The following is a 25,363-nucleotide window of genomic DNA, read 5'->3' as shown; positions in this document are numbered from 1 at the left end:
AAACAAACAAATAAACTCTTCAGCTTTATAATATTAGTATAGATTAAATTCCGATGCAAAAAGAGGGGTGTTATAACTTTGACGTCTGTCTTTCTGTGCAAAGGGATTTTAATTTAGTTTCTTTTTTTGTATTAAAGGTTACTTATGTGCGAGTGTTCTTAGACATGATTTATGAAAATCGGTTGAGCCGTTTAAAAGTTGTGGTGGGTGAAAGTGGGGAAAAATAACCAAATGTCTGCAAATATACTCGAGTGGGCGAATGAAAGCGCACTGAAAGAGAATATTGATAACTTGATCGAGAGTGTGAAGCCGTGATAGCCCAGTGGATATGACCTCTGCCTTCGATTCCGGAGGGTGTGGGTTCGAATCCGGTTCAGGGCATGCACCTCCAACTTTTCAGTTGTGTGCATTTTAAGAAATTAAATATCACGCGTCTCAATCGGTGAAGGAAAACATCGTGAGGGAACCTGCATAGCAGAGAATTATCTTAATTCTCTGCGTGTGTTAAGTCTGCCAATCCGCATTGGGCCAGCGTGGTGGACTATTGGCCTAACCCCTCTCATTCTGAGAGGAGACTCGAGCTCAGCAGTGAGCCGAATATGGGTTGATGACGACGATCGAGAGTGTAATTAACAATTTCATGACCTTCAAGATAATCGTCGTCTAAGTTTATATTTATCTTATTTGTCCATCTGTCCTGTATCTATTGCCTATGCTAGTTTGCAAATTTTATCTATTGCCCTATTAATGTCACGCCAAGTCGTTTTATTGGTGTTTTATGATAAAAAAATTTCGGGAATTGCGACAGAACAAAGTTATCTATAAAGATAGCGCGCTTGTATGCTATCTTTAACATTGAAATTCCATCAATAAATCAACTAATCATAAAGATTAGTGATTAATGCACGTGCTATTATTTCAGTGAATACCAACCTGCCTGATATTTAGGAACTTTAGAAAATTATAGGATCCATTTGAGACAGTCTACTTTATTTATTTATTTATTTATTTATTTATTTATTTATTTATTTATTTATTTATTTATTTATTTATTTATTTATTTATTTATTTATTTATTTATTTATTTATTTATTTATTTATTTATTTATTTATTTATTTATTTATTTATTTATTTATTTATTTATTTATTTATTTATTTATTTATTTATTTATTTATTTATTTATTTATTTATTTATTTATTTATTTATTTATTTATTTATTTATTTATTTATTTATTTATTTATTTATTTATTTATTTATTTATTTATTTATTTATTTCTTAACTTACTTTATTTTCTTGGCCTTCTGTTTTTTATATTAACAATAAGAAGGTGAAAGTGATGATGCAGTCTAAGATGGAAGCGGGCTAACTTGTAAGGATGAGGATGAAAATCCACACCCCTTTTCGGTTTCTACACGACATCGTACTGGAACGCTAAATCGCTTGGCGGTACGTCTTTGTCGGTAGGGTGGTAACTAGCCGCGGCCGAAGCCTCCCACCAGCCAGACCTGGACTAATTAATAAAACCTCAATCGGTCTAACCGGGGATCGAACTCAGGATCTCCGTCTAGAAATTCCACCGCGCATACCACTGCGCGCATACAACATTTTTATATTTTGTCAAAATGCACCTTTATTTGTAGCACCTCCTCCAATGCTTAGCACTTGTAGTGGTTAGAAGAATAATATTTAATTTTTTACGTTAGCCCCCTTTGACAATTGCGGTAGGTAGTCGTAAATATAGTCTGAGATGGGAAATGCATTCCAAAAAGGTGTTTGTGATCGTAAGCATCGATATAAATCGTTAGATAGGCCCTTCCATACTAAGGAACGCACAATTTTATGTCATTACAAAAAGACGTGCACGCACATCTTTATCATAATACGTAACAAGCGCATGCTGTGAGTGAACGTGAACGTGGACTTAAAAAAATAGTTACTGTTTTTTTTTTTTATTTTAATCCCTTAATTATGCCTTCGTGTTCATTTTGGCAGTGTAAAAACACAAACCACAACATGAATAAAGAGAAATGTGTTACGAGTGATGACGTACTCAACGCTTTGAGGCCCATCTAACGATCTACGATCGATGATCGTAAGGAATTGTTGCTTAATAAAGTCTTATTTCATAATGTACACTTGCTCTAAAATTAAATATTTTTATTAATTGAGAAATTAACTCATAACTGCGGTCTCAACGGATGCTATGCCGATAAGATGGTGCCGTGATAACCCAGTGGATATGACCTCTGCCTCCGATTCCGAAGGAGTTCGAACCCGGACCGGGACATGCACCTCCAACTTTCAGTTGTGTGCATTTTAAGAAATTAAATATCACGTGTCTCAAACGGTGAAGGAAACCTACTTGAGAATTTTTTTCAATTCTATGTGTTTCTACGTGTGAAGTCTGCCAATCCGCAGTTGGCCAGCGTGGAAGACTAAGGCTTCTAACTCTGAGAGGAGACTCGTGCTCAACAGTGAGCCGAATATGGGTTGCTAAATACTGAAGATCATATTGTAGCACTTCCGATTTTCTCACTAACGAGGAAAGCCTCGCGTTTCATCCGCGAAGTTCTCGTTCCCGTAAAAATGAGGGAATAAAAAAATATAGCCCATGTTACTCACTGATAATGTAGCCTTTTATTGGTGAAAGATTTTTTTTAAATCGGTTCAATTATTTTAGTTTATTTGTTTCATGCAAAGTGTTAGCCCTTATTTGCACAAGAGCTTTTTTAACGGACGTTAAAAAAGCGTTTAGATATAGTATGTAGTTAAATTAATGTCTATTGCCAACACTTAAAATTGAAAATGCAACACTGCTCGAAAAATAGCGTCGTGATTAAAAAACGCTGACGTGTGAACATATACTTGGGAATGCATCATCATCATCATCATCATCATCATCAACCCATATTCGGCTCACTGCTGAGCTCAAGTCTCCTCTCAGAGTGAGAGAAGTAAGGCCAATAGTCCACCACGCTGGCCCAATGTGAATTGGTAGACTTCACACACGAGAATTAAGAAAATTCTCTGGTAAGCAGGTTTCCTGACGATGTTTTTCCTTTACCGTTTGAGACACGTGATATTTAATTTCTTATGATGCACACAACTGAAAAGTTGGAGGTGCATGCCCCGGACCGGATTCGAACCCACACCCTCCATCTCAATCGGAGGCAGAGGCTATCACGGCTCTCTACTGGGCTATCGAATATGGCTTAGTGTAGACTAGCTTAGTCTATTATGGTACATTCGTCATTTTTTTTTTTTTTTTTTTATTCTTTACAAGTTAGCCCTTGACTACAATCTCACTTGATGGTAAGTGATGATGCAGTCTAAGATGGAAGCGGGCTAACTTGTTAGGAGAAGGATGAAAATCCACACCCCTTTCGGTTTCTACACGGCATCGTACCGGAACGCTAAATCGCTTGGCGGTACGTCTTTGCCGGTAGGGTGGTAACTGGCCACGGCCGAAGCCTCTCACCAGCCAGACCTGGACAAATTAAGAAAATCTCAATCTGCCCAGCCGGGGATCGAACCCAGGACCTCCGTCTTGTAAATCCACCGCGCATACCACTGCGCCACGGAGGCCGTCAAAATTGATCATGATTTTATTACACTCATTTTGACGCTGTTCCTCTTTGCTGGTAGGACTGATTAACATATTGACCCAATTTGAGTCTCTATGAAAATTATAAATAGGTACGTAATAGTACATTATGATATAAGTACGGCAAGTTGAAAATTACAGCCGAGGCGATATTGCAGCTCGAGCCAAAGGCGAGAGCTATAGTAAGGAAGCAGATGCTGTAATTATCAAAGCCCACGTATGTCATACGACATTTGCGAGGAAACACACTTTGGACACACTTTCTGAAATTGAATTTACATCTTTGTTTTCCTTATGATGACATTTTGATACGCTTGTCATTTTTGACATAGATAGGGAAATGCGTGCGTTTTTTTAAGCAAATACACCAAAACATAATAATAAAGTAAATTAATATTTTACCGAATAATTTCACCGCGGCTTGTTGCCTCGACTGGTGACAGAAGGGCTGGCTCATTTTTTGTGTAAAGGATCAGTCTGGCTGTCCAGCGCGGAACTGCAGCCATTATTCTTGGCACCATTCCACGTGGGCATAATTTGTATAGTTATTAGGATAAGTTAGTTTAAGTTCCTTATTGTATTCTTTGTCAATAAAAAAGAATATATTTTTGTGTTTCTGTTTCCGATAAATGGTTGATATTTATTGTCAAAATTTTTAAAATGAAAGAATTGAATGTTTTTTTAGTTATTTTATCTCACTTAAGCTAATTTTATTCATAAAATATTGAGCACTTTACTGACATAAAAACTCTTTACCAACATTTAAAAAAGTACCGTTCATTTTTAGACGGATGTTAAGTTACGGCACATGTGCGTAATGAGATACATTACGACATTGAAATTGGTGAAATAAACAAGCAAATGTGTTATAAATTAATTTATTGTTTATTAAGGATATGTACATAGGTTGTACTAAAACAAATTTATTATTAGAAAAGTGATTTATTAAATTAAATAAATAAATTAAGTACGGATAATTATAAAAAATAGATATTTATTTACATTCATTTTAATTTATTATAATTACATTCATTTATTAAAAGGCACTTAATAGTAACTCTACGTCATCATTCACAATCTCAGATTAATTTCATAAGGACTAGTATCGTACCCAATCTCACGAACAAAATTATCCGTCTTTCTTTTGAAGAAAACGTGCTTAGATTAGGTATAATATACTATATATCTTATACTGAACTAGAAGTCGTTGACAGTTTTTTACACCATTCAACTACATAAAAGGGTATTTTTACGGGGCTCTATATACTAGGAACAAGATTACAGCTATGATCAAATATTTTGACAGAAGAGTAACATCTAGGCAGGTCCTTATTTTATTAGTCTGAGGTCACAATAATAGCAAATACTTTGTTTCAACGAAGTTCTTTAAGCACTGAGCTGACTATGGGAATTATTTTTACCAGAAATAAAATAGATATTTCTATTTAAAACTTATACAATAAAATTAACAATAAAAGCAACTGTTAAGGCGATTACAGAAAGAGTTGATGTTATCGCTGAATCTGGTATACTGGGAGTTGACGGCTCTACCAAAGGCGGTGCAGTTACTGTACTCGGCACGGTCACTGGTGCAGATGTTGTTGAACTGGTGTTGATAACAACATCTTCGTTCAGGAAGTATTCTTCCAAGTCCTTCTGGATTGTTGTATGCCACTGGATGCTGGCTTGTGTTGATCTGACGCTGTTTGTTACAGACTCATACACATCGTCTCCTAGCAATTGTTTGTTGTTTGTCGCCCATGTTTGGAACTGTAACGAATAAATTTGGTAAGAAAAATATTGTAATATTTTTGTACTTAATATTTGAAAATATAGTAACCTATACTAAAATCAAACTCGATGTGCAATGTTTATCAACAAAGAAATTAGAAATGGGGGTATAAAACGCAAGCCATTTTTGACCTACTTTATAAAAGAATCCAATTAATATTTTTTATTTCGGATTTTACAATTACCTTAGTTTTAAGTATCTTATTAAAATTAGAATTAGCAATTACTTTATAATAATAATTAAGATAATGAGCCAACAAACAAATATAGTTTGGCGAGAGTATAGATATTTTAAATAATTGTTAAGTCTTAACAATAAAATTAATTAAAAAAAACTTGGAAAACGGTTGGAAAACTAGAAAAATGTATGGGAATGCCATTTGCTATTGATAGGTCACGTGATCAAGATCTGTCATTTCCATACATTTTTCTAGTTTTCGAAGCGTTTGCTATCGTAGAAAGAGAATCGATGTGCCACTTGGCAACAGGAGCTGATTTTTGTTAAACATTACGTATTAAATTACCAATGTTCTATGTTCTATTTTTATAAAAAAATATATATCTAACCAAGCGCGTTCCACCTTAGGCCACATCTACACTTACCACCAGGTGAAATTGTGGTCAAAAGCGAGCTTATCAGATATAAAAAAAGCTCTGTAGGTATTTTGATGACCCGACCTAGGATTCGAACCCCGAGCCTCGTGAAGGCTTACAACTGGATCAGCGATTCAGTTATTCGTGCATTAGGTACAAGTACATCCCCGAACTAGCTCTGTCACCAAAACTCTACTACCACTAAAAATTAATGCAAACAACAACTTACCAATTCTAAGTCCGCATTTGTACGCAATCTTGCAATAGTGTTTGTCAGGGCTGATGTTTGGAGTCTGGAAATTAATTGCTCGATAAATAATGGTTCATCATATTTATTCCCATATTCGGCTTACTGTTGAGCTCGAGTCTCCTTTCAGAAAGAGAGGGGTTAAGTCAATAGTGCCGCTGGCCCAATGCGGATTGGCAGACTTCACACACGTAGAGAATTGAGACGTTTCTCTGGTATGCAGGTTTTCTCGTGATGTTTTTCCTTCACCGTTCAGACACGTGATATTTAATTTCTTAAAATTAATGTTACTGAAAAGTTGGATGCATGCCCCGGACCGGATTCAAGTCTACGCCATCTAAATCAGACAGTCGTTCTAACCACTGGGCTACCATAATCATCATTAGCAACATCTTTTCTAGGCAAGATGAAGTGGTGTAACATCCTCGAAAAAAACCCCGACTGGATAGATCTCGCCAACGTTTTCTTTGATTCAAAAAAAACTCTAAAAATGATGAACTAAACTCCAAAAAGGAAGTCGTTGGAAATGCTGGCGAGAAGATCTTCATGAACCTCTACAGAGGAGATGAGGCGATACTAGGCATTTGTCAAATCGGCAGTAACGGTCAAAGTGAACCTTTTTCGCCTCCTCCTCATTCGTTGAGAACTTACCACCGACTACAAAATTGGTTAGGGGTTTAAAAGGAGCCGTGTGACTGGGGATTGGAGACCAGCGAGCAAAATCTCATGCCTACCACAATGGTCGCATAGCTCGCTTATCAGACCCTGCTTAAAATGAACAAGAAAGGTTGCTTATCTTCGTGCTCTTGCAGAAGGGTCGGGCTCAAGTGAACTATCTTATGTTCATTTTGCTACGGACGAAATTGCAATAACGCCATCCCTATCGTTCTGGATGAGGAGGAAATCATCACAATCAATCATCATTTTCGGCTCACAATTGAGCGCGGACTGACGGCTTTACGTGCTCTCCGAGGCACGGGGGTTTACTAACACCGCTAACTCCAGTCTGCTATTATAATTTTTGTTGTAAGAAAAATTCGAATATCCTATTTTTTTTTGTTAATCTGACGCGGGATTCTAACCCTCATTGTTCGTAGCTGAACTAGCTAATCACGGGACCAATGAGGCAGTTAATAATAGTTATAATTAACTAGACTATAAAGCCGTCGGAAGTGATGTCATATACTTACACCTTCAGAACCTCCTCTACATTGTTTTGGATATACTCCAGGACTATTTTCGTGTTTCCTTCGTTACCAGTCAAAGCACTGTTGAAGGCCGAGCTGTAGTCTTGAGGCCGGATCTCCGTATTGTTCTTAAGGATACTGGTAAGGAACCTGTTGAATAATTAAACATTAAGAAAGTCTTTTTATAAGCGGCTTAAGTTTCTGTTTGTCACCGATGCTTGCGTAAATGCATTAGTATTGCGTAATCCAAACTATTATTAATGTTATTTACGGCCTCCGTATGTGGCGTGGATTTACAAGACGGAGGTCCTGGTTTTGATCCTCGGCTGGGCTGATTGAGGTTTTCTTAATTGGTACAGGTCTGGCTGGTGTGAGGATTCGGTCGTGGCTAGTTACCACCCTACCAGCAAAGGCGTAATGCTAAGTGAAAAGGGGGTGTGGATTTTCATCCTACTTCTAACCAGTTAGTCCGCTTCCAAATTAGATTGCATCGTCGCTTACCATCAGGTAAGATTGTGGTCAAGGCCTTACTTGTAAAGAATAAAAAAAAATTGATAACCAATGACAATACGCATGAAAGTATAATCAATCACTACGATATGCATTTGCAAAGCTGTGTAAAATTAATAAAATCAGCTTATTTTCCCTGTTGGCGAATAATCTGTCGCCTAAGATTCTAATGGAGTAATCTAGTAAAATATACAAGATTTTTAATACATTTTTCATTTCTGTATCGTTCTAAAATTTGTTCCAATATGAGCCCAATTTTAGACATGTAATTTTTTTTGTTCTCTTATAGAAAAACTTACGAATTAAGTGACGTAGCGTCTGGGGTGCAACCAATGTTTTGCAGGATCAGAATCTTCTCTGTGTAAACGTTTTCGTTGAGATAACGGTCCCATAGAAAGTCGAATTCTGACTTTCCTCCTTGGCGAAGGGCGTTGCAGTATACCCAGCTACGGCTATTTACTGTGACCCTGAAATTAATGAAATTTTTAAAAATCTTGATCTTCAATAATCACATTATTTTTAGTGTTTTTCTGGTAAAACACATACCAATTTTTACTCTAACTTCAATTTTCAGAATATCTTCAATGTACAGAATTTGTCCTGTTATACTTTTATTATAAGTATAGATAGTTAACCAACAATAATTGAATACTTACTCTTTGCCGTATTGGAGTTCCTCGAACTGAGATTTAGCAGATTGGAGACAAGCGTCTACCTTCAATCTGCACATCAAGGGCGCCAGCTGATACCTCAGGTATGACCTCATGAAGCTTTCGTCGGAAGTAGGACTGTACTTTAATTCTTCCATCACCTTTGCTGCCCATTGTATTATCAAATTCTGGAAATTGAATACATAGTTAAGTATTCATCATCATTTTTAGGTCAGTCCTTACTGAGCTCTTCTTTTTTATAATAAATTTTCATTGCCACTTTAGTTTCACGACTTGTTGAGCTATCTCAATCGGTTTGGTTATTCTGCGTATTTCCTAATTTTTAATTTTATCATAAAGAGAAACGTCCACTCTAACTTCGTCGCTTCAATTTGAAAGTCATGATCTTACTCAAACATCCAAAACAGGTTGGATGGATTTTAACCAAATTTGGTAAGATATTTCTTCCAAGTAATTTCTGTAAAAGTATAAATTAATGTAAATTGTAAGGTAATACCTCTAATTGTGATTGGTAAACAGTGCCAGCAAGCCTGTTCTGAAGCCAACTGAAGCCGGTAACCGCAGCCACCCATGGAGTATAATCTGTCTCGTCTTTGAGGAAGGAGAGGATGTTGAAGGCTCTATTGTAGGTCATAAGGCCGGCGCGAGCGAATTGGAATACGTCATTTACAATCTGAAAGCATTAGATACTAGAGGTTTAAGTTAGGATACAATGGTAACTTAAGCTAATTTATCCTAATAACTATTGAGATATTAGGATAACTTAACTTAGCTTAATAACTATATAGTTATTAGAACAACTTAGCTTAAGTTCTACCATGGCTTCACAGCTTGCCACCATTTCACGTGAAATGGTGGCAAGCTGTGAAGCACTTCTATCATAAATCGAGGCAGCTAACCCCGATGAAAAAGTTCGTAGGGTTTTTTTGGTACTACTACTCAATAGCCCAAGGGTCTCCATGGCAAAAGGACCAAATAAGTATGTACCTCTAGCTTAAATTTGTAACAAATAAATGTTTTGTAAAATTGGTTAAATTATCAGGATTGTAACAATTTCTATTGATAATTAACTGAAAATATCTCTAAAATGGGTGCTCTGTTGCACATTAAACTTACACTTACATTTAAAAATGAGTTCCAAATTTTGTTATAAAATTACTGTTTAATTATGGAATTACTGGAAAAACAGAGAAACACATGATCAACGTTTCCTGTCAACCGGAATTGTTGATCGCAAGATTCTCTGGTTTAGACAAACTCTGAAGCAAATATAGGGTTTATTTCATCAAAATCGTAAGGAAAAAGATTTATTCGAATAAAGTATATTGATGATACTTATGTAACAACTGACCTGAGCTCTGTTGAATTCATGAATGTCTTTCCTGGAGGGTCCGCGCAAAGCAATGATGATCAGATCCCACGTGTAGTCGTCATAGTTTACACGGTAGAAACCTACAAGTGTAATTTCATGAAAGAGGATAGATCAGTATTTCTCATCTTCATAAACATTGATTGAAATTTATACCTAAATTTTCTTCATTGTAAAGTGGACCTAATCACTAACGATTAGAGTTCATTTTACTTTGAAGAAATTTGAGGTTTAAATCCTAACGCATGTATAAAACGCCGTAAATGTTTTATAGATTAGCACAGAATGGAAGGCAGTTAAAACACGTCCGGCTGTAGCTAGTTATTAACCAATCGGCTATTTAAGATGCCGCTCGGAAATCGTCAGAGGTATCGGCAGAAAAAGCATGTACCTCTTGCAAGAGTGCTTCCCAGGCGTATGTTATACGTTAAAGACGATGCAGTCAAGGAATAAAATTGACAATGAATAAAAAAATGGCTTTAGAATTAGAACAACTATTTTACAATAAAATAGCATCTTTCACCTTTGTTTCCACCTTTTTCATTCTTTACTCGTATATAAATGTGTCTCGGCGCCCAATATGAATTCATCCCGTTTGACGTTGAGACACTAGGTCTGTGTCAGACTTTCCACAAGATACTGGCAAATGCCGTAAATGCAACAGGCGACCTTCGGGCAGGCAGCTTTCTCACGCAACACATTTCAATCGCATTCAATGCGGAAAAGCTGCCTGTGTGATGGGCATCCTACCAAGGGTTGCATGATAAATATTTTTAGGTCGTAGTTTTCATTTATTTTTAGATTTAGTTTATTTTATAAACTTATGCCTATTTAATAGATTAATGAAATATAATAAATACTCTATTACCTGTTTGTTGTTTGTTAAATATTACCCAGTGGTCGCCAACTGATCCTCGGTTGATAACAGTCGATGTCTCAGTGAGGATATGCGAAGGCTTGGTGTCACTGTGGTCAGGGTTTACCGCAGAGTAAAATGTTATCGGTATGATGTATCTCAAGTTCCTGGTAGCGTAGCCTGTGTTGATACTGAAGCGCCTCTGGAAAAGCACTTATATTGAAAGTATCAGACGTCCGCGGCACCGTTCGCTTGAAATGGTTTTTTGCAAATCCCGCGGGAACCATAGATTGTCCCGCGTTAAAAAGTAGTCTTTGTATCAAGGTCCAAGGTAAGCTGATTCTGATGAAACATGAACTCTGTACTAAATTTCATCCGAATCACTTTTTTGTCGTGAAAAGGAACAGACAGGTTCACACAAATTACACACATATACACACACAGTTAGTTCAAGTTGGCTTGGTTTGAGACCAGAGAGCATTAGACTCTACTAAATGTCAAGGAAGGTCAGAGAAAGAAAGCAAATCTAACGGCCAGCTAGAAGTTGCGAAACAAACCAATATTCCATGAAAATATTTAATTACAGTACAACTATAGAACTGCCTCATCAGACGATCACGAGGTCCTGGGTTCGAATCTTGGGTGGCGCTTAAGGATACTGGATTTTTCTTTCTTCCAAGAAATTTTCAGTTTAGAAATCTCAACCCGAAGTTGGTAAGTTGGTGGAGTTAAGCGCCTGAGTCGGTCCCAGTCATTATCACTAACACCGAACAGTGGTCGATAATGTATTTAACATTACCACCCTAAGCCCACCAACTCGTATTGGAACAGCCTCGTGAGTTTAAGCTCCACATCACTTTTCCTATAAGACTCATAATAATGGCAACTATAATAAGATAATATTTGACCAAAATACCTGAGTTACAATCATTTGTCCCGTTCGGTGATTTACATCAACAAACACAAGTGGGTGGCCATTTTGTTCTGTCCAAGTTTTGTAGTAGTCGACCACTGAAAAGTTGCTGTATTGCGATATCGCTCCAGAAGCAACAGCTGCATCTTGAAGGGCTTGGAAAAGATGAATAGGCTTCGCAGTCTGGAAGCTCCTAAAATGAGTATCAAGAGTTAGTAGTTGATTACACAATCAATGATTATCTTATTCGTTGATTTATCAAATGGTTAAGCTGACCTATTCACTTACTTTGGTCTATTAGCCACCTAATATCATCATCATCCTTTCATCATCATAATATTAGCCGATGGACGTCCACTGCAGGACATACATAGGACGTGCTCTGTAGGGACATCCAAATAGAAATGCCGCTATCTCTTGCATTGCTTTGAGACCAAAGAGATGAGAAACAACTCCGCCGCCATTAAACGATACTTTGTCTATTATCACCACTAGAATATAAAGGTATGTCATAAGAAAAAAAGGGACTGTTGTAAAAAGGTTGATGATACCTGTCTTTCAAGTAATTCCGGAGTCCAGCTTCATGGACCTTCGTACCGAGGAGGTGTTCCGTCATCCTGATGACCGCGGCGCCCTTGTTGTAGGATATGGTGGAAAACATGTTCCGAACTGACGCCGCGCTGCCCACTGGGTGGGTCAGAGCGTGCGCGTTTTCTGACGAGTCGAACAACAGCGATGTGTGGACTTGTTCAGGTATGAAGCGCGTTGAGAAACCCATTTCTTCCTCTACCTGCAAGTAAATTATTTACCGACTTCAAAAAAGGAGGAAGTTCTAAATTCATCTCAAAATAAATTAATTGATTGATTGATTGATTGACGCGTATGTTTTGTTTATTTCTGTTATCTCATAACTTCTTCATTTATTAACCAATTTTGAAAATTCTTTTGTTTTTTTTTGACTTCTAAATTGGTCTCATTTAATTCTAACGAAATTTAGTATTTTGTGTTTAAATAAAAATAACTGATATACGTATTTGAAATCGGTTCCATTTCTATGTTAAACGACGATCGATGATCATCATCATAATAATTTACTTCTCCAAACGCAATTTGTTATTGCCTGGCCGATTATAAAAAATGTCCAATTTATTACTTGATCCATATAAAACAATTGTTTTTACTTAAGTCCAATACAGACTTAAGACCGAAAGTAAAACTGACTAAAAATGTGAGTTTATTTGTTTGTTACGCTTTAGCGATTACCGCCGACTAACATAGGCCATACTTTATTCCCGTATTTCCACGTTTATTAAGCACTACTCCGCGCCGCGCGTTCTAGTAGGAAGACGGGTATAAAATATAGCCTATAGCCTTCCTTGATAAATGGGCTATCTAACACTAAAAGAATTTTTCAAATCACCATTTCGACCAGTAGTTCCTGAGATTAGCGCGTTCAATCAAACAAACAAACTTTCAGCTTTATAATATTAGTATAGATAAAAATAGTACGCACCTCGTGAGTGAGGTAGTACTGGTAGTATCTAGCGAAGCCCTCGTTGAGCCACAGGTTGTCCCAGAAGTCGCAGGTGACCAAGTTGCCGAACCACATGTGAGCGATTTCATGCGACAGTATATACGCAATGATCTGTTTGCTGTGGTCGTTGGAGTTGTTCGCATCGTACATGAGGTATGCCTCCCTAAGAAAGTTAACAAGTAATGTTATTAAGAGAAGTTTCAGACTAGCGTTTTACATGCGCGTATGAGCTTGTTTTTGGAAAAGCAAGGCACGTATATGCGCGCCTTTTAGCACACGCTCAACTCGTGCAAGCGTTTCGCGCTTCTAGCTAAGCTTGTATATGATAAGTTGATACTGACACGACACCACCGTTTCTAGCGAATACGAGTACACCGAAATATGTTTGTATAAGCGAGACCAGTTTTTTGAAGCGCGTAATGTAGCGCGCGTGTAAGCGCGTTTGCTGAAACGACCGTATACGCGCAAAAAATACGCTAGTCTGAATTTAATATTATAGTGACCATGTTTTTGAAATATGACCAATTTCCAGTCCCTTACAATTAGTCGGACTGTATGAAGACTGTATTACGAGTGAGTACGACAATAGTCCATCGGGCGGGGATCGAATCACCACCACTAGTGATGATATCGGCCTCTTTCGCGTTAATTTATTGAAGCTCAATTGAATATTTGCAAATTCAATATAAACAGGCGTTAATATGCACTTTTCTTTATTTTATTTATACCAGTTTATGATATTTTATACTAAAGATATCACGTTTAACGTATCACGTATCTCAAACGGTGAAGGAAAACATCGTGAGGAAACCTGCATACCTGAGAATTTTCTCAATTCTCTACGTGACTACACCTGCCAATCCGCATTGGGCCAGTATGATGGACTATTGGCTTAACCCCTCTCATTCTGAGAGGAGACTCGAGTTCAACAGTAAGCCGATTATGGGTTGATCTAATCAAAAAAAAAAGTAAACACAAAATTGTTGGGCTCAGTGGAGTATCTAAATTCGGATCACTTTTTGCGGTGATTTTGAAGGCACGTAACATATCTTTAATATAAAATGATTATTGCCTTAAATGGTACAAAGTGTACTGATGAATACCTGTAAGTAATCAATCCCCAGTTCTCCATAGCGCCAGCTGAGAAATCTGGGACAGCGGCGTGAGTCATCTTAACAAGGTTCTCGTGCATATCAAAGTAGTTGATATCTGTGTGCACATTCATAACTTCTGTCAGTTTCCTCCCGGTGTCCAGGGCATACCTCCCGAGGTTGTTCGGGTCAGTAAGGTTGAGAGCCCCTGGCCTCGCGATCACTTCGTAATAATTCTTAGCGTTCACTGACTCTTTCAGAGATTCGTAATCCGCTACAATGAGCGCCAGCAAGTAGGTGGACATGATTGGCGTAGTAGCGTATATGTCATCAGTGTAGTTCCTGCAACAACAAAACACTGCTGAAGAGGGTAGTCGGAGAAAATGTGCTACGTAGTCGGATAGTTCTTTTCATGAAAGAAGTCTCCCAAACGCGGCGCTAATGTCATGGCTTTTTTCATGAAAAGGACTCTGAAATTGCCACAAATTTTCCTGACCTGGTGTCAACTATAGCTTGGCAAATTCGTTCGTAATACTCCCGATGGTCCACGCGGGCCGGGAGGGGGTAGCGATGCCTCGCGCACTCGACTTCATACCCGCGCAGTACTTTCCCCCGTCGCCCGGATATCATGGGAGTGTCATAAACGAACTTGCCAAGCTTTAGAATCCGCGCCAGGACGATGAACGCCATTAAGGCATTAGCCGCGTCTACGAGACTTGTTTCGTGGCGCGGAGTATAACGTCACGGCAGTCGCCATTTTGCAAAACATTATACTATAATGGGGGCGATGACTAGGTTTGAATATATTGATTTTTATGATATATTCGGGTAAATAAGGCCAATGTTAACTAATTTATACATAAAAAGCAAAGATTTTCTGAATATGTGCAAAATAAATAAGATTATAAAATTTCAAAATCTATTAAATTTTTTTTATCGTAATTAGATGAAAATTCATACAGTTTTAGCTTCCTTACATCAAATGTGACATTTTTCAATAAATGAACTATAAACATAAACGCACAAATAACAAAGATATAAGTAATTTTGTTTGAACGCCTTTACAAATCAGCGAGCTAACGACGTCACTAAATCGTGCCTTTTTGTATGGGGCGTTTTTCAGGGATCCGCGGCAGCGCCGCAACTACTGAATTGATTTGGCTGAAATATGAAATTCAGATAGATTTTACTCTGGCACCTACCTGGTACCTTTTAAAAATGTTTTCTATATAATATCTTATATTATAGGTTTACGTAAGTAGAGTTTATACATTTACATGGGATTTACGAGTAAAAATTTTGTTTTTTTTTTACAGAATACTTACGGTATTGGGTTCCCTGTGTCCACAATAGTAGTGCAGAACCAACTTCTGTGTGTATTTGGTCGTCGTATTGTGACGTCAAATGTGGCTTTGAAGCTAGGCTCGTCGTAACACGGGAAAGCGAAGCGCGCAGCAGTCGCTTGGAATTGAGTAGAAGCCATCCACCTACAAAATTGCACGCTAGATATAATCAGGGCCTGATTCTCTTTCTACAAACGCTAACGCTTAAACAACAAAGTGTATGGGAATGACATTCACTATCGACAGGTGACGTGATCAAGTTGTCGATCGTATCTGTCTTTCCTATACATTTTGTTAGTTTTCGTAGCGTTAGAGTTTGTAGAAAGCGAATCGACGTGCCACATGGCTAGGGCTTCAGGTTACATTATAGAAGTTTACAAAGATGATACAATGTTTAAAATATAATTATGATCAACAATGATGAACCATTGTCAGCAAAATTGGTACAGAAATTTTGAGGAGGAGAGAGAAAATGGAAACAGAGATTATTGTGTTAGCATGAGAGATGATACAGAGGTCGTTTTAATCTATGCAAGTCTGACATCCCATACCGGCAGACTGAAATGAAAAATAAAGACCAAAAGAAAATAAGGTTATTCGTTTAACTTATTGTCTTGTTTTTTTATATCTATACTAATATTATAAAGCTGAAGAGTTTGTTTGTTTGATTGAACGCGATAATCTCAGGAACTACAGGTCCGATTTGAAAAATTCTTTCAGTGTTAGATAGCCCACTTATTGAGGAAGGCTATAGGCTATATATTATCCCCATATTTCCACGGGAACGGGAACCACGAAACCGCGCGACGTCAGCTAGTTTTGATATATTAATTATTGGATAAGTACAGCGATCTCACCTTACATCTTCATTGGGGTTATTTCTGAACCAAGTCTGATAAATACCGTACATGTCATCTCTTAGTTTACTATTGAAGGCAATCTTCAACGTATATTGAACAGGGCTATCTTTATTATACTGTAAGACGTCATTTGTTAACTTAATCCTCAAGAAGTGATAATTAGGGTCCAAAGTATATGTTTGTGCAACCGTAGCTCCATTGACAAACTCCAAAACCACATCGCCAATGGTCATGTCGTGAGCATGTATAACAATTTCATCGACATTTGCTTGAGTAGCTTCTATTAGTATGGCGACGTTTCCAAAAAATGACAGGGCAGTCATGTCAACCATCCAGAAGACATTGTAAGAGATGGGCTTAGTGGTAGTAGGTAGCCGGTGTTTTTGTATATCGTCAGTTGAAAGTTCGCTGAAGGCGTCGATTTTTTCGAAGATTTGGCCTTCAAGTTTTTCATCTAAGAAGATCGTGTTCCTGGTAACTGGTGGGTTGGGTAGGCCGTAAACGTAGAGACACGCCAGGGAAAATATAACCAGTTGCAACGCCGCCATCTGCAGACAAAAAGAATATAATATATTTAATCTTCCTATACATATGCGACTACAAAGCGCAGTGTTGGTCGACCCCCCACCAGGTGGACGACATCAAGCAGGTATTTGCTGGATGCAGGTGGCTCAGTATCGTGATGTTTGGAAGCCCTTACAAAAGGCCTATGTCCTACAGTGGACGTCCATCGGCTGGTATGATGATGATGATGATGATGATGATGATGATGGAACCGGTTTGATGAATGAATCGTTACAATGTCTAAATTAGTGTGATTCATTCAATAATAATATCAATTTAAGACTGGTATATTTTCAATTTGATTGACAATTAAATAATCAAGATATGGGCAAGTACCTACGTTATAAAATGCACACATTTCAAAAATAATTAACAAATGTGAATTCTAAATATTTTTGATGATTTTGATTTATTATAAAGAAAGGATTTTTTGTAGTTTTACCGAATAAGTCACTGATCCAATAACTACTATAAGTTCGTTTTGGGTGGGTCGAAACACTCAAAACCCAGATTTTTGTTCTTTCAAGAGATACTCAGATGATTTGAGAGTTGATGGTGTTACTCATGTCTTTTTTTACATTAAGCCGAAAGGAGAAACTCAGGTTCCATACAAATTTGGGCCCAAATTATACAAATGATACAGAGATGAAAATTGGCTATAAACTAGGACAATTAAGGAGCTCTCATGAGGCCATTGTTCAAAAAATAAACTATATTCGTATCCCTTTGTAGAACGTTTTCTACGCGAATTTGTCCTGTTTTTCTTATACGATGATCAGGACAGTAGTTGTAGGCTCCAAAAACAGATAAATATGTAAACTACTGTCGATATAGTACATACGTATAAAAAAAACGATATCTAACACCTTTATTGGTTACAGTTTATATGAGAATAACTAAAAACGTGACTCTTCGATGTACTTCAAGGTTATTATTATCACATATAATTAATACATGTGCCTAGTTAAACACAAGCATCGCAAAAACACTTCACAATGGAAGTATCGAATGAGGAAAATGGTGAAAAAAATAGTACAATTCGTCGGATTTTCTTCTTACGTCAGGTGAATAATTATTTTTAACTAATATACTACACTCTGCGTTGTTGCTCCAGTGGTGGTTATACATATAAGTTTATTATTGGTAAAAAGTGTCAGGCCTATTATGTATCTCGGTGATTCGGTGTACTATTCAGATAATTAATCTTCATCATTTTTTTTGTTTTATTTTCAAGTCAAAATTTATTTATTTCAACTAGACTTAGTTTACAAGCACTTTTAAAACTTCAAGTTTATTTAGGCGTATTAGATAATGGTGATAATAATAATTAGTCGAAAACTTAAGAATATCCGAGAAGAGCCCACAATAAACAGCCTTTGTGTTTTCAACTAACTGAAATAATTATCTCCATTTAACGTAAATAGTAAAACGTCAAAAGTAGTGATGATATTTATTCGTAATTTCGTTGAAATAATTATGTTAGATGATAGTAAAAGCATAACATCACTACCACTTGATGTCAAATGTCATAGCACGGCATTTTTATGAAATAACTATGTTAGATGATCACATAAAGAAAATACGATGGAAAATGATTTAGTGAGTCATTATTTGAATGCTACACTGAGGTACATATTGCTAAATTAAGAAATCAAAGTGTTTTAGAGATAGCGTGGGTACAGTGACAGTCGCCTGTATGGCGTTCATAATAAGTACTAGTATCGTGAATCGCCGCAAACTTTCAAGAGTGAAACGAACTGTCACCCGCACCATCCTACATGAAAGGAACAGTAGCGGCATTCACCTCCATGCCTTGAAAAGCATGTTAAGCCGTCAACATCTTTCATGACTATTATCTAATAGTAATATTGGTAAGATTTATACAGGGTGTCCCGTAAATATTACGACATAGTGTACAAGGTGGTAACTGACATCAAGGCCTACTAAATTAGCGTAATAGTATGTCGTAATGTTTACGGGGTACCCTGGATATAAGTAGCCAGCTATCCTTTTTTTTTTTATTATTATTATCGTCAGAGTTAGCACGGAACTGCATGGCATTACATCGTGCTAACTGCCTCTAGGGTATTTCCCATTTCTTTTTCTCCTCTTTTTCCTTTTCTTCCTTTCTTATCATTATTTTTTTGAGCCGGAGCATTTGTGCATATTTCTGCCACTCGTCTTCGCTTGACAGCATACGCGCAATCAGGCTGCCGGAGTCTACGTGGCCATCTACCCCATGTGTCGCCCCTCTCAGATCATCACAGGCAGGGCATTCGAATATGGCATGTAGCGGAGTGTCCTCTTTTCCACAGAAGTAGCAATTTTCGGAGGGAGATTTCCCTATTGCGAAGAGGTAGGTGTTAGCCAGCTATCCTAGACTAGAACAGCGTGGTGGAAAAATCCGTGGCTTTCCGCGGAATTAATGAATAACGGAATTTCCGCTAGCATGGTTAAGAAAGTAATTGAAATTATTTCAGCTATACGTAAGCAGTGTGCTCACATCAGGGTTCTTGCTGTATGGGATGAACATGGGCGCCATGACAGTGATGATTCCACAAATACGAAAAGAAGCCAACTTCACCGACGCGGTCAGCCCGGAAATGGCCTCATGGTTATGTGAGTATAAGGTTATCTTTAATTTTAATATTCGTAACTAAGCCCATGGCTTCACCGGTGTAATTCTCATTTCTGTAGAATGTTACTCCTTTATAATGTAGTTTTCCATTGGTGAAAAAAATTCAAATCGGTTCAGCAGTTTTTTTTTTTTTTTTTTTTTTTTTTTTTTTCTTTACAAGTTAGCCCTTGACTACAATCTCACCTGATGGTAAGTGATGATCAGTCTAAGATGGAAGCGGGCTAACTTGTTCGGAGGAGGATGAAAATCCACACCCCTTTCGGTTTCTACATGGCGGAACGCTAAATCGCTTGGCGGTACGTCTTTGCCGGTAGGATGGTAACTAGCCACGGCCGAAGCCTCCCACCAGCCAGACCTGGACAAATTCAGAAAATCTCAATCTGCCCAGCCGAGGATCGAACCCAGGACCTCCGTTTTATAAATCCACCGCGCATACCACTGCGCCACGGAGGCCGTCAGTTTAATATACAATGAAACAAACAATCAAATCTTTCATCAAACCAAGTTTCTATATCATTATATTCATTTTTCATCATTATCAACCCATATTCGGTTCATTGCTGAGCACGAGTCTCCTCTTAGAATCAGAGGGGTAAGGCCAATAGTGCACCACGCTGGCCCAATGCGGATTTGCAGACTTCACACACGTAGAGCATTAAGAAATTTCTCAGGTATGCAGGTTTTTTCACGATGTTTTCCTTCACCATTTGAGATACGAGACACGTATTTAATTTCTTAAAATGCACATAACTGATAAGTAAGCACGCCCTAGACTGAATTTCAACCTACGCCCACCGGATTCGGAGGCAGAGATCATAATCATGATTTTGCACTGGGCTATCACGGCTAGTTTTTATATAAAAAAAAAACTTTATGGTGTGATGGTAATGCTACTCGTAGAAATTGTAAGATTTATAGTTTCACTAGCGGACGCCCGCGACTTCGTCCGCGTGGAACTCGATGTAAACTTTCAACTACTCCTACCCAACTCTACCCCTACCCAACTCTACCCCTACCCTACCCTACCCCTACCCTACCCTACCCCTACCCCTACCCTACCCCTACCTTTTCCTGAATTTTCTTTGCTATAAACCTCACGGAGCCCGAGACCTTTCCAACGAATGCAAAACCGTGGAAATCGGTTCGTGCTTTCTGGAGTTATAGCGTCAGGAAGGAAAACCCGACTTATTTTTATATAGTAGATTTAAAGATCAACTTGTTTTAAAGAACAACAAAGTTTCTTGCCGTCTCTTCTCTGCTGCTCGGTGATAGAGTTGAACGCACTGACAGACTTGAATTTACAAAAGAAAGAATATAGAGCCTACATAAAATATATGACTTTTATTCGATTCGAGATTAATACCAGTCTGGCCCTTATAATCCAATCCTTTTTGCATTCAACCGCATCCCAATGGCGATCACTAATTAAAAATAACAATACGTCACATATTTGCTACTAGTGGACGCCCGCAACTTCTTATCCGTATTTTTTACAAATCGCGGGAGCTATTCCCAGGGTGAGAAATTGCCCATGTCTGCTCTAAGGTCCTATTTGTTTTTATATAAAAATTTTATTCAAATTGGTTCAGTATTTAAGACGTGAACAGACTAACTTTCGCATTTAAAATATTAGTGTGGTTATCAGTCAATTTCAGATAATGATAGCCATCGAACTCGTAAGTCTTGAGCTGAAAAGGTTGATTGATTGACAGATTGATTGATTGATTGATTGCTTGATTGATTGCTTGGTTGATCATCGTAACAGCAGCACCATCAGCAGATGTACTTTTAAACATCACGGTCCTGAGCCACCTGCCTGCAGTGTCTTCCTGCAACTCGCCCAGTTTTTTCAGTCCACCTAATGAGTAAACTTTCTGGCGTCTGGGCACCCCAACATCCATCACTGATCGAGTTTGTAGACTCCTACGTCCAGTGATTTCATGCAACTCACTCGATGTTGTCTGTCCACCTTATGGGGGATCGACATTTCGGTGCGGAGTCTCAAGGTTATGTGACTCCGCGTCACCTATTCGATTTACTGAGCTGACTTTAATTCTTCTGTGGATTAAATAACGCTAAGCATACGAGTAGCTTGCTTTATCGCCCGCAGAATAACTCTGAGTCCCATAGTCAGCATTATTTATGATTGTTTTATTTATACAGTATTTAATATTATCCTATTTTTGTTTCAGCTTCTCTTCCCGGCTATTGCAGTCTACCGTGGGGTGTCATTCTTCCTTACCTAGCTCACCGATACGGTCGCAAAATACCATTGGTCATGTTGAGCATAAACTGTTTGATTAGCAACATTATATTCTATTGGTGCAACTCTTTAATAGAACTTCTAATCAGCCAGGCTATGATAGGAATGCTTGAATGTTCTGCTAATACTCTTACTATTATGATAATCACTGAGTACACATCTCCAAAATACAGAGGAGTATTCATGACACTTAAATCTGCATCATTCTACTGGGGGATTTGGATTTCAAACACTATAGGAACATACTTCCATTGGAGAAACATTGGTTTGGTGATGTTCTTTTTTAGCGTATACCATTTACTGGCAATATTTTACCCGGAATCACCATTTTGGTTAGCGACGAAAGGACGTTACGAAGAATGTGCGAAACATCACCGATGGCTGAAAGGTCCCACGCAATCTTCTGAAGAAGAACTTGAAAAACTAATACAATCACAAAAAGAACTTCGCGAAAACAAGACGCATCAGAAAGGAAAATTGATAGTCAAGTGTTATAGAATAATAAGTAGTGTTACTTTTTATAAACCTATATTTTATGCGTTCCTCGGCACTGGACTGTACCATTCATCTGGGAAGATGACTTATTCTATATACGCTCTTGATATTATAAAAAAGATCACTGGTAGCGAGAGTGCAGCTTACGAAGGTATGCTTGTATTAGATGGTATTACAATCTTAGGTATGTATATAGGATCACCTCTTACCAAAATTATGAAACGCAGGACTCAGCTCTTGAGTTTTTCGTCTATTGGTGTTGGATTTTTGTTTGTTCTTTCAATTTATTTGTACTTAATTAAATTCAATGTGATATTTGAAAATAAATATGTTTCCTTGTTTCTATTAGCGGGATTTTCTATAAACATTAGCTGTGGTCCAATGGTCATGGCGGTGACTTGTTATGGAGAATTGACTCCTATGAAATATAGGAGTACTTACCTGTGTATTTTCAATTTTCTGTCCGGTGCGGCAATGGGGACGGATCTCAAAACAGCGCCTTTTATATTTCATCAATTTGGTACGCACGGGACTTTCCTTTACTATGCAATGTCGTCAACACTATTCATTTATTTATTGTACAAATATTTACCAGAAACAAAGGATAAAACTATTCAACAAATAGAAAATTCTTTGATCGTGGAAGAAACTATCAAAGAAGTCGAGACGGTTCCTTTAAAATCTCAATGACAATAGATTTGGTCTGCGTGCTTCTTCCTTTCCTTTATTTTTGACCTAATAAAGAATTTTTTTTTTATTTCTTTTGTTTTCATAATTTAATGACCAAGGTAGAGAAATTACAGTATCGAATTCATTGTAAACTTTCCACGCAGACATATTCGAAAAGTTTACTTGTACCATTTACTTGTACCTATATAGTAATATTATCGTCATACTTACCATAACCGGCCCATTACATGTTAAAAAGAAGTCAATATGAAGTGTAAAAAAATACATATATATGGTCGAAACCTCCTCCTTTTTTGAAGTCGATTAAAAATGTTTTTATTGTAATTAAAGCAATACTGTCAATATAAGTTTAATAAGAAAAGCATTAGGTAATTAAAAATTGATTGTTATTATCAATCATAATTGACAATAATAATTAGATTTTCTAAAGACAGGTAAACTTTTAAAATAAAAACACATAAAAGTACCGTTTATCCGGGCTAATCTTAATATGTAAAGGTCATTCATCACAAAATCTCAAAAACCGCTTGACGTTTAAAGATGTTTGGCAGGGAGGCAGCTTATAGATAATAGGCATCCGCTAAAAATGGATTTTGCGATAGGGCCAAATTAAGGAGGTCAAAGGACGGACGAAGTCGCGGGCGTCCGCTAATCTTTTTTAAAGACAGATAGGCAATTTTTTTTAAGTTTGTTTATGTTTTAGTATCGTGTACAACACTTAAGCACTTGAGAACACTGTTAAAAAAAAAGACGGATGTTTTAATTTAATTTATGTGTGTATTGATTTTTAACAGTATAAATTACGTAGACAAAGAAGTAAAAAGACAACTGATTTGCGTACCGTTGTAAGTCAAAAGATGTGCGCTTTTGACGTCCCAAAACATTACACTCTACCATTTCATTAAACAATCACGCACCTACGTAGTCACCGTTCCCGTGGGAATACGGGAGTAAAATGCTTATATTCATCAGGGTTAACGTAGGATTCTAATGGTAAAAGAATTTTTCAAATCGGTCCAGTAGCTTCAAAACCTATTTAATTTAATACAAACAAACAAACATTCAATTATTTCTTTCGTTTATACTATATCATTAGGTATTGTAATTAAAAGCTATCTGGTAATTTATAATTTGCAACAAGTTGAGGCTATAATTTAGTTCAAACAAACGTGATAAGCGATTTTGCACCGCAAATACTGAGTCGTTTTGTCTCTAAGTTGAAAGCTTTTTACGGAATGCGTGTATTCTATCTATGTGTCTATGTACTTCTTTGTCTACGAATAAATAACACATTTATTCGCAAATGTGAGACGTTGACAAAATAATTTTAATTTTGTTACGAACAGGTTCTTAATAGGACCTCAAAGTAGTACGTAGTTATTATTATATGTTCCTTCGTAACAAAGATAACGTAAAGTTAAGAGATGTGTGTTTAAGATAGTTTTATTTTTTAATTGGAATATTTCAAGACGTGCAACAATGGATACAATCCGACCAAATGTAGATGCTGAACACGGTGAAACAAATGTTAAAAGGATTTATGTCCTTAGACAGGTAACATTTTTGTGATAAATTATCTGTATTATATTTTTCTATGAACATTAATCTTAAGTTTCAATAGCTTAAAGGTTAAATAAAGCTTAAAACATAGATTGATTAAAATGAGTAATTCCAAAAAATCAATAAATAATTTTTTTAGTATAAATTTAACTTATTGGTTTTTAACAAAAAACGTTCATAGTTTTTTTTTTTATTTGAATAATGTCCAATAGTAAAAAAACTAAATTAACTATCAATTAGGTATGTTTCGTAGATCTATTTATCTACACAATTTTTTAATACTGATTAATAACCCCTTGACAGCAGCGCTAAAGTTCCTAACCAAGCTAACTCCGAAACTATTTAGTCACTAGCATTTAGTTCCAGTAGTGCATGTTGCCAGTGATGTCCTATGGTTCCGAGACTTGGTCGCTAACTATGGGCCTCATAAGAAATCTCAGAGTCACACAGCGGGCGATGGAACGAGCTATGTTAAGAACATATCTGCGTGATCGAATCAGAAATGTGGAGATCCGCAGAAGACCAAAGTTACCGACATAGATCAGCGAGTTGCGTAGCCGAAGTGACAATGGGTAGGG

At 37.2% G+C, this 25,363-nt stretch overlaps 1 protein-coding gene across 1 annotated transcript; it reads right to left on the bottom strand.

Moving 5' to 3' along the window:
- Positions 1–4,585: 4,585 nt before the first annotated feature.
- On the bottom strand, positions 4,586–17,123 carry LOC112054015 (membrane alanyl aminopeptidase). Its single transcript, XM_052884814.1, has 14 exons — positions 16,573–17,123; positions 15,698–15,859; positions 14,385–14,714; positions 13,261–13,444; positions 12,299–12,537; positions 11,751–11,940; positions 10,847–11,036; positions 9,961–10,061; positions 9,106–9,282; positions 8,595–8,776; positions 8,238–8,405; positions 7,432–7,578; positions 6,224–6,287; positions 4,586–5,379 (listed from the first exon to the last, which is right to left on the bottom strand). The coding sequence occupies exons 1-14, from the start codon at positions 17,121–17,123 to the stop codon at positions 5,062–5,064; spliced, it is 3,003 nt and encodes a 1,000-aa protein (XP_052740774.1). The 3' UTR covers positions 4,586–5,061.
- Positions 17,124–25,363: the final 8,240 nt, after the last annotated feature.

This window comes from Bicyclus anynana, chromosome 12 (assembly GCF_947172395.1).
Source record: "Bicyclus anynana chromosome 12, ilBicAnyn1.1, whole genome shotgun sequence".
In the NCBI taxonomy this organism is placed as follows: Eukaryota; Metazoa; Arthropoda; class Insecta; order Lepidoptera; family Nymphalidae; genus Bicyclus; species Bicyclus anynana.
The sequence above is the reverse complement of the archived record's forward strand: the minus strand, read 5'-3'. Positions and strand labels throughout refer to the sequence as shown.